This window comes from Ictalurus furcatus, chromosome 27 (assembly GCF_023375685.1).
Source record: "Ictalurus furcatus strain D&B chromosome 27, Billie_1.0, whole genome shotgun sequence".
Lineage (NCBI taxonomy): Eukaryota > Metazoa > Chordata > Actinopteri > Siluriformes > Ictaluridae > Ictalurus > Ictalurus furcatus.
In genome coordinates, this window is record NC_071281.1 from 17,739,047 (window position 1) to 17,755,349 (window position 16,303).

A 16,303-nucleotide genomic window follows, 5' to 3' on the forward strand; every position below is an offset into this window, starting at 1 on the left:
ACTTGTCCAGTCTAAAACCTTCCACTTTCCCCCTGATGAAGTCCTGTGTTGAGGTGGAAGTGTGTTTTGGATCGTTGTCTTGCTGCATGATGAAGTTCCTCCTGATTCATTTGGAGGCATTTCTCTGTAAATCTGCAGACAGAATGTTCCTGTAGACTTCTGAATTCATTCTGCTGCTACCATCATGAGTTCATCATCAATAAAGATTAGTGAGAATGTTCCAGAAGCAGCCGTGCAAGCCCAAGCCATGACACTACCTCCACCATGTTCCACAGATCAGCTTGTATGTTCTGGATCATGAGCAGATCCTTTCTTTCTCCACACTTTGGCAGTCTGACTTTCTGACTCGTACTGCTGATGAGTGGTTTGCATCTTGTGGTACGGCCTCTATATTTCTGCCCTCGAAGTCTTCTTCAAACGGTGGATTGTGATGCCTTCACCCTGCCCTGTGGAGGTTGTTGGTGATGTCACTGACTGTTGTTGTTGGGTTTTTCTTCACAGCTCTCACAATGTTTCTGTCATCAGCTGCTGTTGTTTTCCTTGGCCGACCCGTTCGGTGTCTGTTCCTCAGTACACCAGCGGTTTCTTTCTTTTTCAGGATATTCCAAATTGTTGTATTGGCTTTACCCAATGTTTCTGCAATGGCGCTGATACATTTTCCCTCTTTTTTTTTTTTTCAGCTTCAAAACGGCTCACTTTTCTCCCCTAGACAGCTCTCCGATCTTCCTGTTGGTTTATCTTTTTTACCAACAAATGCGGTCTTCACAGGTGAAACTGAAGAGTAGATGTTCAGAGCTATTTATTGTCTAAATAATCAATCTAACAGGACACGCCTGGGGAACAAGAAACACCCGTCAGTCACATGTTCCAATATTTTTGCTCTCCTTCAAATTGGGGGGTCTGATACAAAATGTTCTATATCGTTTAACACATCTACATATAAATACCAGGAAATAAACGCTGAAATTCTAAACTCTCTTCTCATGTTCATCTTTTAATCTCAAAACCAAACGCCTTCACTCTACAGTGAAAACAATTAAATTGGCCTCGCCGTCCCAATATTTTCAGAGGGGACTGTAATCTGTCTGTCTGTCTATGTATCTGTATATCTTTGTTTGTATAACTTAAATAACACACCTTCTGACCAATCAGATTTGAGAATGTAAGCTGTGGTAGAAACATCTAGAAATCTAGAAGAATTTTATGAGGAAAAGAGCAAAACTCCTGTCTTTCCTGTTCACACAGCCTTCACTTGTTCTTTAACTCCTGTGATTGCACATATTTTACTCCCACTCTCCAAAACCACAATATTATTATTATTATTATTATTATTATTATCATTATTATTATTATTATTATATTAACACCGGATGTTGTCTCCAGCTCTGCTACTTTCAGTAAATGAGAACTCTCTGGAACTGAACTCACATTAGTGAAAGCTGGTGAAACTCCAGAGTCTCGCTGTTTTTAAAATACATATAATGTCTGTCTTTATTTATTTATTTATTTATTTATTTATTTTAAATGATGGGATCAATACACAGCCATTCAATAGCTGTTTCTTATCTCCACTACACAGCGTCTTACCTGAGAGCCAATTAGAGAATCGACTCCTTCATTTGGTTTAAAAAAATATATATAATACATAGTCACACATTTATAAATTATAATGCACATATATAATGCAAAAAAATAAAATAAATGACTCTGCTGCCTAATTTATACATAACCTACAATTTAATTAGACATTTGTTAAATTTATTTTAACCGTGACAATTTAAAAGATTTTTTACAAAGCAGTTGTATTTATTTATTTAAATAACATCCTATTTTTATTTTAAATGTATTAAAATTATTGTACTTGTATATAATATATAAATGATTTTTCTCACTGTAATACCTAACTTGTGATTTATGTAGGTGAAATTTTATTTTATTATTTTATCTTTTTTTTTTCCTCCCAAAATGTCACTTATGCAAATGATTTATTATCATGCTTTATAGTCTTTCATTTAATAAGTTCAAGTAGTAAAACTTATTATTATTATTATTAGTAGTAGTAGTAGTAGTAGTAGTACAGGGCGACTAACAATGTAGGTTTTTAAAATATAGTTATTATTAAGCGTTTACTAAAAGTTGTATATTTTAATTTACTTTAGCTTTTTTTATTTATTTGTTTATTTTTAGATATTTATGCTATGCACAGTTCAATCATAAACATATATAATAAAGGTCACACAAGTTTGTAAGTGTGCAAGTCAGATCTTAACTCACGGATGAAGTATTTCTTCTTCAGTTTTTAATTTTACTATTTAAAATTAATCCTAAGTATAAGTACAAAATATTATTTAATAATCTGATACTATTTGTTTTAAAGTGTTTCTTTAAAAAAAAAAAAAAGAAGGAAAGAAAGACAGAAAGACTTCTGTGCTTCTGCAGTCTGCATAAGTCTAATGATTCACGGGGATTTCGTTTAAACTTGGACTTTGAATTTAAGCATGCAGTGATCGTTTGTGTGTTTGATACTGAAGGACAGGGAACGTTACGTGTACACTATACAGTACGTATTCTCACTTTAAAAAGGAAATTCATCATTTTGGAAGCCTTGCCTCCTCTGAGAGTCGTACAGGAGCGTTCGTATTGTGTGCTCATCAGCACGGACTTGTCTAATCTGAGCGTGATGAACGAGCGGGGCCGCGTGCCGGAGCCGTCAGCAGGTGGAAGAAAGAGCGCTGGGAGAGAGAGAGTTTGGGTTCGGGCAGAGATCCAGTGTGGGGAAGGTGATAAATGTTTCCGCACACTTCTTAAATCATCACACTGGAGACCTGAACAAAGCAAATGGACGTCATTTTGCTGCTGCGTGAGTCATCACTTTGCGTTTACGCCAACATGGTGCCAGATTTCCCTGAGTGAAAGCCCAGAGCGTTTCAGCAGCTCACCTCCGGCCAAGAAAACACGACATGAGGGGAATTTTAACTGGCTGTAACACACAGGGCTTTTCATTACCAGCGTACGCTGGGCTCTTTAAGTATTAATTAATTTACTTAAAATTATCGACTAATTAATTTCTGACTTAATGTGACTCCTGTGTTTTTGTCAGTATCCAGCATTTCAGTCTTCCAGAGAGGGAATCTTTAATACGATTTCCTGCTTTTAATCACTCAGCGGATGCTGTTGAATCCAATCCCCTGATGGTATCGGTTCTTGGTTCCAGATTTTGGAGCTGGAGTTAAACTGAGGTTGTTGGCAGAGACTCGGGCACTTATGAGCACTTATGTCATCTTCGCTCTTCATGGGGGAGAATTAATGCCAGAAAAAGGTGGAGATTAGAGAGAAATAACATTAAGAAACATCTGCAGCAGAAAATGTGATGCTAAAAAGCTAAATTAGGGGTGAGGCGTTAAGATCTATTTCATCCTTGGGCAGTAAATTTGTTCTGTAGTCACATAAGTGTCTTCAATACTAGCAGAACGACTATAAACTCCAGAAGCAACTGATTTCACGTTCAAGTTTTCGACTGTATTTAATCTTTAAAATGGTTTAAAAGTTTATTTTTAAATGCAGCACTACACTTCTGCTGGCAGTTTGTTAGAAAACCTAAGTGTCATGTTACATGTTTCTCAAATAATCCTCTTCAAATATTGTGGTATATTTTTGGAGAGTTGGCTACCATTACTACGTTATTACTGAGGCAGCCAAAGTTACACTGTTACTGAGGCGGCCGCGGTTACGTTATTACTGAGGCGGCCGAGGTTACGTTATTACTGAGGCAGCCGTGGTTACGTTATTACTGAGGCAGCCAAAGTTACACTGTTACTGAGGCGGCCGAGGTTACGCTATTACCGAGGCGGCCGAGGTTACGCTATTACCGAGGCGGCCGAGGTTACGCTATTACCGAGGCGGCCGAGGTTACGCTATTACCGAGGCGGCCGAGGTTACGCTATTACCGAGGCGGCCGCGGTTACGCTATTACCGAGGCGGCCGAGGTTACGTTATTACCGAGGCGGCCGCGGTTACGTTATTACCGAGGCGGCCGCGGTTACGTTATTACTGAGGCGGTTACGTAACGTAACCGCGGTTACGTAATTACTGAGGCGGCCGCGGTTACGTTATTACTGAGGCGGCCAAAGTTACACTGTTACTGAGGCGGCCAAGGTTAAGTTATTACTGAGGCAGCCAAAGTTACACTGTTGCTGAGGCGGCCGAGGTTACGTTATTACTGAGGCGGCCGAGGTTACGTTATTACTGAGGCGGCCGAGGTTACGTTATTACTGAGGCGGCCGAGGTTACGTTATTACTGAGGCGGCCGCGGTTACGTTATTACTGAGGCGGCCGCGGATACGTTATTACTGAGGCGGCCGCGGTTACGTTATTACTGAGGCGGTTACGTAACGTAACCGCGGTTACGTTGTTACTGAGGCGGCCGCGGTTACGTTATTACTGAGGCGGCCAAAGTTACACTGTTACTGAGGCGGCCGAGGTTAAGTTATTACTGAGGCAGCTGTGGTTACGTTATTACTGAGGCAGCCAAAGTTACACTGTTGCTGAGGCAGCCGAGGTTACGTTATTACTGAGGCGGCCGAGGTTACGTTATTACCGAGGCGGCCGAGGTTACGATATTACCGAGGCGGCCGAGGTTACGCTATTACCGAGGCGGCCAATGTTACGCTATTACCGAGGCGGCCGAGGTTACGCTATTACCGAGGCGGCCGAGGTTACGCTATTACCGAGGCGGCCGCGGTTACGCTATTACCGAGGCGGCCGAGGTTACGCTATTACCGAGGCGGCCGAGGTTACGCTATTACCGAGGCGGCCGAGGTTACGCTATTACCGAGGCGGCCGAGGTTACGCTATTACCGAGGCGGCCGAGGTTACGCTATTACCGAGGCGGCCGAGGTTACGCTATTACCGAGGCGGCCGAGGTTACGCTATTACCGAGGCGGCCGAGGTTACGCTATTACCGAGGCGGCCGAGGTTACGCTATTACCGAGGCGGCCGAGGTTACGCTATTACCGAGGCGGCCGAGGTTACGTTATTACCGAGGCGGCCGCGGTTACGTTATTACTGAGGCAGCTATAGTTAGTGAAATTTCCCAGTGAAAGTTACGTGATTGGAAAAGTTGTTGTTATTTATTTATTTATTTATTTATTTATTTATTTATTATCTTCAAAGCTCAGACCGATGCATCTCAAGTTGTTCAGTCCTTCCCAATTACAGAAGAATATAAACATGTTTCTTGCTGTTAGAATCACATTTTCAGCCCTCACCTCTCCGTGTATTTATGCCGTTTTGCTAATCGATAGCACTCCAGAACCGCTCGTGCTCGATTGCGGTACTAAATGACCAGGAAGGATCTGACCGCTTCTTCCATGTCCTCCTATATCCAGAATCACCTCACACTTCATTCTCTGTTTTTATTTTATTTATTTTATTTTTTTGTACATTGATTTTACACCACTTTGCGCGCTGGAACACGTTCTCACCACTTTTGCATGGAGCATTACGCCTGGCCTCATCAGCGCTCCGGTCACTAGAGACGAAGCCAAAATGGCAGAAAATCTGCGCTTTGTTTAACTTCAAAAGAAGGCGACTGTGGGTCGGAGCGGTTATGTATATTGATATCCAAGAACAAAAGATGCTCTTTCGCTCACTAAGTGCTCAGAAATGGCAGACGCGCTGTGCTTTTTTTTAACTTAAAAGAGTAACCTCTAAAATCGATCACGCCGCTGATCTGTCCTTGGCTTTCCTTTGTAGTTCTGTGGGACTCGCCAAAGCAGCTCTCGAGGCCATCAACGGTTTCAACCTGTTTGGAAATCAGGTAGGACTGATTCAGAGTTCTTCCTTAATGAAACTTTATTCATTTCTACATCAATGAGGGTATGTAATGATGTAATAAATCCCTGGTATTATAATTCATCAAGGCATTTCCTCTTAGTTTACAAAAGGATATGATTATGTTGGGATGGAACGTGAAATAATAATATTGTGTAATAAGAGTTAATCATTATTATTAGTTAAGATTTCCTTTATAACGAAATACATACATTTTAAACTGTTTAGTAGTAATGTGTATATAGTATTAATTAGGGTAACTTTACACAAAACCAGCACGCACCTTCCGAGTATGTCTTGGACTATTGATATTTTTGACCATGGCCCATATCCAGTTATAATTACATCAGATGTGTCGAAATCCATCTGAGTCAAAGTACCGAGCAGTCACACTGTAACAATCTAAAGTAACGGTTTAGGCACAAATTCAGGGGGGTGGAGTCGAACCTGATCCAGCTCCTGACGGTGTAACACTGTACCTGGCTATAGTCGAACCCAAAGGTCCAGGGGGTGGAGTCGGACATGATTTAGTTTCTCCTACCCGGGCAGAGTCGAACCAAAAGTCCAGGGGGTGGAGTCATATTTGATCCAGCTCCTCCTACCTGGCCAGGGTCAAACCAAAGGTCCAGGGGGTGGAGTCATATTTGATCCAGGTCTTCCTACCTGGCCAGAGTTGAACTAAAGGTCCATGGGGTGGAGTCGTGTTTGATCTAGCTCCTCATAGCAGGATGGAAGTAAACCAAAGGTCCAGGGGTGCAGTCGGAACTGATTCAGGTCCTCCTGCCTGGACGAAGTTTTACCAAAGGTTTTGGGGTGGAGTCGGAATTGATCCAGCTCCTCCTACCTGGCCGTAGTCAAACCAAAGGTCCAGGGGGTGGAGTCAGACCTGATCCAGCTCCTCCTATCTGGCCATAGTCAAACCAAAGGTCCAGGGGGTGGAGTCAGACCTGATCCAGCTCCTCCTACCTTGACAGAGTTGGACCAAAAGTCCAGGGGGTGGAGTTGGATTTGACCCAGCTCCTCATACCTGGGTAGAGTGGTGGAGGGTGGGTGTGGAGTCAACTCTGTGTGTTTGTGGTACTGTTAAGTGCGCTGTTCCCTGCTATAGAGTGTCTTCTGGGTTAGGGGTTAAGGGTTAAGGTTTTAGAGTTGGATCTGGTCTTTTTTTCTGCAGAGAGGACTATTTATGCAATTGTGTTATATTTAAACAAATTTTCATTTTAACTACGCAGAACAGAATGATATGTAGACGTGCGTGTGTGTGTGTGTGTGTGTGTGTGTGTGTGTGTGTGTGTGTGTGTGTATAAACATTTTAATCAAAGGTGACTAAAAAAAAAACCCCACGGAAATAATAACCCTCTGACATGTAACCATAGCAACAGCAGTTTCACAATGATTACACATTTAATTTATTAAAGAATAATACGTTACAGCAGCTTTAAACAATCGCTCCCTCACCAGCCTCGCTTTATTCTCTCTCTCTCTCTCTCTCTCTCTCTCTCTCTCTCTCTCTCTCTCTCTCTCTCTCTCTCGAAGTTAATATGAGCAAAGTGTAAACTCCTCCGTCCCGAAGATGTCAGAAAACGTAAACGTACATCTTCACCTCCGACCCTCACAAAGCCCCAACACTGGAGACTTCTTCCGTCAATATTACGTAAACACGTTTCTCCTTACAGAAAACTTCTGGAGGGTCTGTGAACGAGCTGTTACCATAGAAACAGTAACGTATCCGAGCGAGCGTATATGATCACGTTATGATGAAATAAAACGTATACATATAAAAGTTCTATTTATAAATGTAGTGTATAAGCATGAGTCAAGCAAACGGCACCTCTGAAGTGCCCTGATATCGGATAACGTTTATTCTGTCGCACCGTGATGTGTCCTCTTCCTTATCTGTCATTCTGTAATATAAAAACACTTCCTGTGGTGTCGATAATGCGCGTTTGATAAAGCAGTATGCGCTGGTATATTACAGCTTTAGACTTCAGTACAGGTTTAAAAGACGGTTTCTGGGACTGAAGTATAGTAGAAGGACGTTTTCTCACCGCGTCTTTATCCTTTTGGAGAAACCACGGTTTTGTGTAAATGACGTTCTGATGGCGTCGTGTACGTCAGCGCCGAGGGATCTCGGTTTAACGGCGGACTACGTCACCTGCGTGTCTGATGAATGATAGGATCTCCTTTAGCTCTGATTTAGCGTCTGCTTTTACCCCCGAAGTCGTTAAGAAGATTAATTTGTTTTCTTGTTGAGGAAAAAGCTGTGAGCTGCATTGGTTCTGTATTAATGCATCAGGAAGAAGTGGGAGAAGTCCTCCCTGACTTTATTTAAGGAAGCGGTTTGTTGCATCCAGGCCCGTATGCTAATGAATTTGCGGCGTTTATGCGATATTTATATCGTGGTAATTGTTTGCCACGGTATTGTGGGTATACCGTGCGGTGTTTTAATCCGAAATGACCCTCAGAAGCGTGTCGTTAAGGATTCGTCTTCGACAGACGCCGCTGCTGTGAGTGTGACGTCTGTGCAGATTCACACTGGCGTGATATCTCTCCGTTTAGCAGGTGCACTTACTTATTCACAGTGCTGCACAGAAGTGTTTCGTGCCCTCCATCAGAAGCATCCTCATGCTGGTGCAGATGGATGAGGGTCGAGCTCAAACCCTCGTTAGAGAGGAACGAAAGAAAAACAGTCCGAGCTGAAGGGTTTTATCAGTTTAGTGAAGAGGTGAGTCTGCAGATCTGCTGTCTGTCGGTTTATTTATCTGATCGTTTGTCTTGCTTCATCTGTCTAGCTGTCTGCCTGTCTATCTGCCTATCTTGTCTGTCTGTCTGTCTGTCTGTCTGTTTGTCTGTTTGTCCGTGAATGTTTCTACCTGTCTGTCAGAGTGTCTGTCTGTCTGTGAGGGTTTTTTCCCTGTGGATCTGTCTTTCTCATCTGTCTGTCTGTATTTCTGTCTGTCTGCTTGTCTCTCAGCTTCTTTGTGGATCTGTCTGTCTATCTTCCTGTCTGTCTGATTCTCCAGTTGTCTGTTTTCCTGTGGATCTGATCTTCCCGTTTGTCTGATTCACGATCATTTGTGTGTCTGTCTGCCTGACTGCCTCTGTCTGTCTATCTGTCTGTCTGCTTATTTAACTGATCTGTCTGTTTGTCTGTGGAGCGATCTGTGTCTTGTCCATCTGTCTGTCCGCTTGTCTGTCTTTGTCTTTGGATCTATCTGCCTGTCTATCAGGTTTTCTGTGAACCTGTCTGTCTGATTCTCTGTCTGTCTGCCTTTTATCTGATCCGTCTGCCTGACTGCTGGTTTTGCTGTCTGTCTTTCCTTTCATCTGTTCATGAATGTATCTGTCTGTCTGTCTGTCCTTCTGCCTGTCTGTCCCTCTATCTGTCTATTGATCTCTCCGTCCATCTGTCTAACACTAACTGTCTGTCTGTTCTCTTTTAAACTGCAGCCCTTGATTAGAGATCTCAGAACTGGATTGCATCATTATCCTCCTCTCTTAAACAGTACATACAGCAGTTGTGTGTGTGTGTGTGTGTGTGTGCGTGTGTGTGTGTGCGTGGGTGTGACACTCCACCTCTTCACTCACACAGTTCTCGCTCTTACACACATTTAGTTAAAAATCACACACTGGTATAAATCAGGGTGTTATGAAACCTCCTCGTCCAGCAGGAGAGCCACTCCACTTCTTTGTTGGCTTTCTGATGGGTGAAGTGCTGCCCTAAATGGCACCTGCTGTGTGTGTGTGTGTGTGTGTGTGTGTGTGTGTGTGTGGGCACAGACAGGACACAGTGGTATAAATGGGCGTGATGCTGCAGTGATTGGAGTGCCCTTGATGTTGAGGGATCAGACCCTCACTGATGGGAGAGTAAAACACTACAGCGGAGTGCTGAAGCACAGAAACGCTGTGTAACGCTGCGGCTTTTAAACACTCGCCTCCCTCCGTTAGAGCTTCAGAAGTGTGTGTGTGTGTGTGTGTGTGTGTGTGTGTGTGTGTGTGTGTGCATGCATACGTCCGATGACATCCTGCTCCTTTTATAAAAATGCTTTTCAGCTAGGTGCTGCCAGTTATACTCCATTAGACTGTTAAAACATTTCCATTAAACTCCATTACACCGCCAAACTCTTTCCATTAAACTCCCGTACACCGCCAAACTCTTTCCATTAAACTCCATTACACCGCTAAACGCTTTCCATTAAACTCCATTACACCGTTAAACTCTTTCCATTAAACTCCATTATGCCGTTAAACTCTTTCCATTAAACTCCATTATAATATTAAAGGAAACTGTTTGCAGCTTGCCTTCCAAAGTGAGTGTGTGAGTGTGTGTGTGAGTGTGTGTGTGAGTGTGTGTGTGAGTGTGTGTGTGAGTGTGTGTGTGAGTGTGTGTGTGAGTGTGTGTGTGAGTGTGTGTGTGAGTGTGTGTGTGTGTGAGTGTGTGTGTGAGTGTGTGTGTGAGTGTGTGTGTGAGAGTGTGTGAGAGTGTGTGAGAGTGTGTGAGAGTGTGTGAGAGTGTGTGAGAGTGTGTGAGAGTGTGTGAGAGTGTGTGAGTGTGTGAGTGTGTGTGTGAGTGTGTGTGTGAGTGTGTGTGTGAGTGTGTGTGTGAGTGTGTGTGTGAGTGTGTGTGTGAGTGTGTGTGTGTGTGTGTGTGAGTGTGTGTGTGTGTGTGTGTGTGTGTGAGTGTGTGAGTGTGAGTGAGTGTGTGTGTGAGTGAGTGTGTGAGTGTGTGTGAGTGAGTGTGTGAGTGAGTGTGTGAGTGAGTGTGTGAGTGAGTGTGTGAGTGAGTGTGTGAGTGAGTGTGTGTGAGTGAGTGTGTGTGAGTGAGTGTGTGTGAGTGAGTGTGTGTGAGTGAGAGTGTGTGAGTGAGAGTGTGTGAGTGTGAGTGAGTGAGAGTGTGTGTGTGTGAGTGAGTGAGAGTGTGTGAGTGTGAGTGAGTGAGAGTGTGTGTGTGTGTGAGTTCTGTTTAACATTCTGTGAAGACTAAATTTGTCATGAGCGGTGTTCCGTTTCATCAAGACACACTTTTTTTTTCAGCAAGTGTAAGTGCAAATACACATTGGAAGCTGCAGTGTGTAAGCTGCACCCTGACGCACACACACACACACACACACACACACACACACACACCCCCCCCATCAGCTTTGAAATTCAGTCCCATCTCAGTAAAATAGAGTGTGAACTCGGTGAGTTTGGGTCGTTGTTTGGGAGGTGCGCAGCTTTGAGGGAACATTGTGATTAAATTGGACAAAACCTGCAAAAGGATAAAGCTGCTAAAGTGGATCATAATCTTTTATAGAAATCCAAACCTCACATTCATCACGGTGCTGAAACGGCGGCGGGATCCAAACGTCATCTCGCTCGTATTGTTGTTCCGGATTTAAAAAAAAAACCTCCGCTATCATCATCATCATCATCATCAGCAGCAGCAGCAGCAGTAGGAGCTGACTCAGCGGACGTCTCCTACACTGAAAGACATGACAATAATCATAATCATGGCTCTGTGTATGTGTGTGTGCGTGTGTGTGTGTGTGTGTGTGTGTGTGTGTGTGTGTATAGGGATGCTCCTGGTCTGTGATATTTGTGGATCTGGATGCTCACAACCGTAACAAACAGACGCTGTGCTCCCTCCTACCCCGAGAGTCCCGCTCTCATGTGAGTTCTGATCCGCAGCGCCATTTACAACTATACGGCCGCCATTTTGTACCACGGAAACACACGGGATTAATAACAACGAATTTATACAAACATTCTGCACCCACACAATAGCTCTCGCATCCAAATAAACGCTCTCGCATCCAAACAAATGTTCTTGCATTCACTCAGACGCTCTCGCATTAATGTGAATGCTCTGCATCCACACAACCACTCTCACATCCAAACAGTCACTCATGCATCCACACGAGCTCACTCGCTTTCACACAACCGCTCTCACATCCAAACAGTCACTCGTGCATCCACACGAGCTCACTCGCTTTCACACAACCGCTCTCACATCCAAACAGTCACTCTGCATCCACACGAGCTCACTCGCTTTCACACAACCGCTCTCACATCCAAACAGTCACTCGTGCATCCACACGAGCTCACTCGCTTTCACACAACCGCTCTCGCATCCAAACAGTCACTCGTGCATCCACACGAGCTCACTCGCTTTCACACAACCGCTCTCGCATCCAAACAGTCACTCGTGCATCCACACGAGCTCACTCGCTTTCACACAACCGCTCTCGCATCCAAACAGTCACTCGTGCATCCACACGAGCTCACTCGCTTTCACACAACCGCTCTCGCATCCAAACAGTCACTCGTGCATCCACACGAGCTCACTCGCTTTCACACAACCGCTCTCGCATCCAAACAGTCACTCGTGCATCCACACGAGCTCACTCGCTTTCACACAACCGCTCTCGCATCCAAACAGTCACTCGTGCATCCACACGAGCTCACTCGCTTTCACACAACCGCTCTCGCATCCAAACAGTCACTCGTGCATCCACACGAGCTCACTCGCTTTCACACAACCGCTCTCGCATCCAAACAGTCACTCGTGCATCCACACGAGCTCACTCGCTTTCACACAACCGCTCTCGCATCCAAACAGTCACTCCTGCATCCACACGAGCTCACTCGCTTTCACACAAACGCTCTCGCATCCACATGAATTCTCTCACACCCACACAAACGTTGCATTCATACAAACCGTTCGCATTTATGCGAACGCTCTCGGATCCCCACAAGCGCACTCGCATCAAGGTGAATACTCTGCATATACACGCTCTCAAATTTCACACAAATCTCTCAAATCACTCTCGCATCCACACAGTCACACTCGCGTTCAAACAGTCGCTCTCACATCCGCAGTCGGTCTCACATTCACGCAGTCACTCTCGCGCCCACACAGTCGCTCCCACACTCGCACACGCGTTACTTTTGTACATCTTAAGTGCATGTTTTCTAAAGAAAAAAACGATAAGTAATCCTAGCTGGACCGATATCACGCCCGTGGAAGTGTTGCGCTGTGCGTCTGGCTGATGTTCCTCTCTGACGCTGATTTTCAGAACACGGATGCGGCCCTCTTGCCCTGTATCAGCTACCCGGCGTTCGCCGTGGACGACGACGCCCTTTACAGCCAGACGCTGGACAAAATCGTCCGCAAGCTCAAAGGCAAATATGGCTTCAAACGATTCCTGAGGGACGGATACAGGACGGCAAACGAGGACATGAACCGCAGATACTACAGACCTGCTGAGATGAAGGTAAGAAGTACACGGTCTGTGGTGGCGGATGGAGAAGAAAGCAGACGGATAGCTAGGAGACGGCTAGACAGAAAATTATAGCTAGAAAAATAAACCGAAGTTTGTAAAAAGAGCGGAAACCACAGACAGGACGGGAAATGCAGTAATTTATTAGTGTAAATAAAAGAGGTTCAGCAATGTTATTCTGCTATACCTAATGTTTAAATTGAGTTCAGCGTTTTCAAAATAAATACATTAGCACCCATGCTGGTGGGAGTTTAAACATTTTTTATTTTTAAATTTAATATATGCGCTTATTAAACCAGTAATGATTCATTTACATCGGCTGCCCTTTAAAATGACGGCGCGCGGGATAAATCCGATCCCGTCGAGCAGAGTTAGACGAAGAATAAATTCAGTGTGTATGAATCAGAATGGAAGAGGCTGAAAGTGTTTAACACCAGAGTAAATCAGCTCATTAACGGCAGCAGTTGACCTCCTGGAATTAACGAGCTTGCATTTAACGAGGAATTGTAAAGAGAGTGTAAGTGTAAGACACAGAGCTGGATCACACACACACACACACACACACGTTTAATCTTTTTTATCGACTTTATGAGCACAAGAAACACAGCTGTGCACAATATTCCGCATGTATGTAGTGAATAAAATCCACCGTTTCGGTAAAACACCGAGTGACGGATTTAATTTTATTGTTTGGTTTTATTCCTCTTGCACCACGGGGACAGTTATGAATGACGTCACGCTGTTTATCCGTTTACAGTCGCATTTAACGTGGTCGAACATCCACGGAACGGGCGAGTTCCTGTTCTCACTTACAGTCTCGTGAAAACCCCATGGAAACTCTTTATTTCTGACATGTTTGGACAAGCGAACATTTGATCCTCTTTGAAACGGTGCGTATTAATGAAGTTGATACACTCGACAGTATCACATGACGCATACAACCGACATTTTGTCGTAATTTTCACAATTTAAATGAACAAAAAAAAAGGGGGCAGTCACAGGGAAAAAGTAAGTACACCCTTACATTTATCACACCTTCAAATCCATATAATTAGAATCAGGTGTTGAAGATCGGGTGCCGGTGATTAGAACCTGTTTAGGGAGTGCAGGTGGAACCGGTCTTATTTATTCCCCTCTCATATCTAGTGTCTGGAGTTCCCTTTGTTATTGAGGTGTGTGGTGTCATCATGCCAAGATCTAAAGAGTTCTGTAAGGCCTTCAGAAAAAAAAGGTTGTGGATGCCTATGAGCCTGGCGAAGGATTTAAAAAGATGTCCAGATTGTTTGAAATACATCGTTCCACTGTAAGGAACGTCATCTACAAATGGTGCAGATTTTCAAACGCCTGTCAGTTTGTCCAGGAGAACCTCAAAATTTCATCACAGGATCTGCAGTAAGTCGTGCAGCTGTTGGTGTGAAAGTGCACGCTTCTCCAATCAGAAAGAGAGTGCAGAAATCTGACCTGCATGGGAGGCGTGTCAGGAAAAAGCCTTCACAAGACTACAGTTTGTCAATGAGCATACAGGTAAAGACCGGGCCTTTTGGAATAATGTCCTCTGGACAGACGAATCAAAGATAGAGCTGTTTGGCCACAGTAACAGCAGACATGTTTGGTGCAGACCAAAGACAGATTTTCAGGAGAAGCACCTCATACCAACTGTGAAGCACGGTGGTGGAAATGTTATGGTTTGGGGTTGCTTCGTTGCCTCAGGGACTGGACAGCTTGCATTCGTTGGTTCAACTATGAATTCTGCATCATATCAAAGAGTGCGTGAAAGTAAGTAAGTAAGTACATTTTATTTATAAAGCACGTTTAACACCGTGAAGCTGACCAAAGTGCTGAACAGAGTAAAGAAAAGTCAAATAGAAAACAGAATAAAACCAAATAAAGACAGACAATAGTAATAAATTAGATTAAAATGCTTGGGAGAAGAGATGTGTTTTGAAGATTGAAGATAATGTGAAACCGTTTGTCTGAAAGTTGAAGCTGAACTAAAACAGGCCTCTTCTACAGGATAATGATCCCAAGCACACGAGCAAATCCACCATGGAACGGCTCAAGAAGAAGAAATGGAGGGTTATGGAACGGCCGAGTCAAACCTGGATTTGAATCGCATTGAAATGTCGTGGGGGGATTTGAAACAGGCAGAACATGCAGGAAAACCCTCAAACATCAGCGACTCTGACAACATTGCCTGGAAGCGTGGTAAAAAAATCCCAGCAGGCCTGGTGGACAATTCTGCAAAGCGCTACAAGTTATTTCTGCTAAAAGAGCGCAATACTAGCTTCTGAGGCCAAGGGTGTACTTACTTTTTCCACCGAAGAATATCACATCTATTGATATTTCTGTTGAATAAATGATTGAAAAAGATACAAAAAATGTCCTTGTTTTATTAATAGGCACTGTTTCAAAGATGTCCAAATATGTCAAAAAAACCCAACGATTTCCATGGGGTGTACTTATTTTTTCACAAAATAAAATTCCCGTGCACAAAAATCAAGCATTTTTGGCTGCAACCAAACCCAACGAAAGAAATAACCAGATTTCATTTGAACTGAAATGATGAAACTGCGATATAATCAGAAAAAACCCGAATATTGTGGTCCACTTGTTGTTTTGGTCGGCCCTGCCGGTGTACTCGTGTATTTCCTGATTAAATGTGAATCGTTCTAAAATCGAGGACGTTTAAAGCCTGGAGGAACAGAGCCTTTCGCTCAGATTGCTTTTCCAGCCGTGAATTAATTTCGTTATTTTCTCGTCAGATGGAGCAGATCGCTGCCAGCGCTCACCGTTTCGCTCCTGAAGCGGCTTAAGCGAGACTCGCTGACGATGCGAGACCGGTCCAATTAACCTCCTTTATTTCATTACACCGTAATCTCTCGCTCTTATCCGTCATCGGCGAGATCGTGATCGAGATCGGCAGCCGTGATGGGGGGAAGAAAAAAGTCTTGAGAGAGGCGGTCTGAGAAGGTTACGCTCTTTTCTTCATCCAGAAAACATCGTTCTGTCACGTCGTCTTCACTTTAAGAGTTTAGGCGGGGTTTTAATCCGCTCGCTGCTTAATATTTCATGTTGGAAACGAGCGCGGCGATGGCGGTGGTTAATCTGCTTACCCGAGAACGCTCGCAGCTCTTCGTCTTAATTACAGCGTGGAAACGTGCTGCTAAATATGGCCGCCTGAATCGCAAGCGTAATCCACACACACACAC

General features: G+C 43.9%; 1 protein-coding gene across 4 annotated transcripts in view; it reads left to right on the top strand.

Annotated features, from left to right (window-relative positions):
• phkb (phosphorylase kinase, beta) overlaps positions 1 to 16,303 on the top strand; it is an 89,935-nt gene that overhangs the window by 38,229 nt on the left and 35,403 nt on the right. For all 4 annotated transcript variants that reach the window (XM_053616773.1, XM_053616772.1, XM_053616771.1 and 1 more), the window contains 3 exons: positions 5,755 to 5,818; positions 11,389 to 11,484; positions 12,891 to 13,088. In XM_053616773.1, the coding sequence (XP_053472748.1) occupies positions 5,755 to 5,818; positions 11,389 to 11,484; positions 12,891 to 13,088 (358 nt within the window). The remainder of the gene's footprint in view (positions 1 to 5,754; positions 5,819 to 11,388; positions 11,485 to 12,890; positions 13,089 to 16,303) is intronic.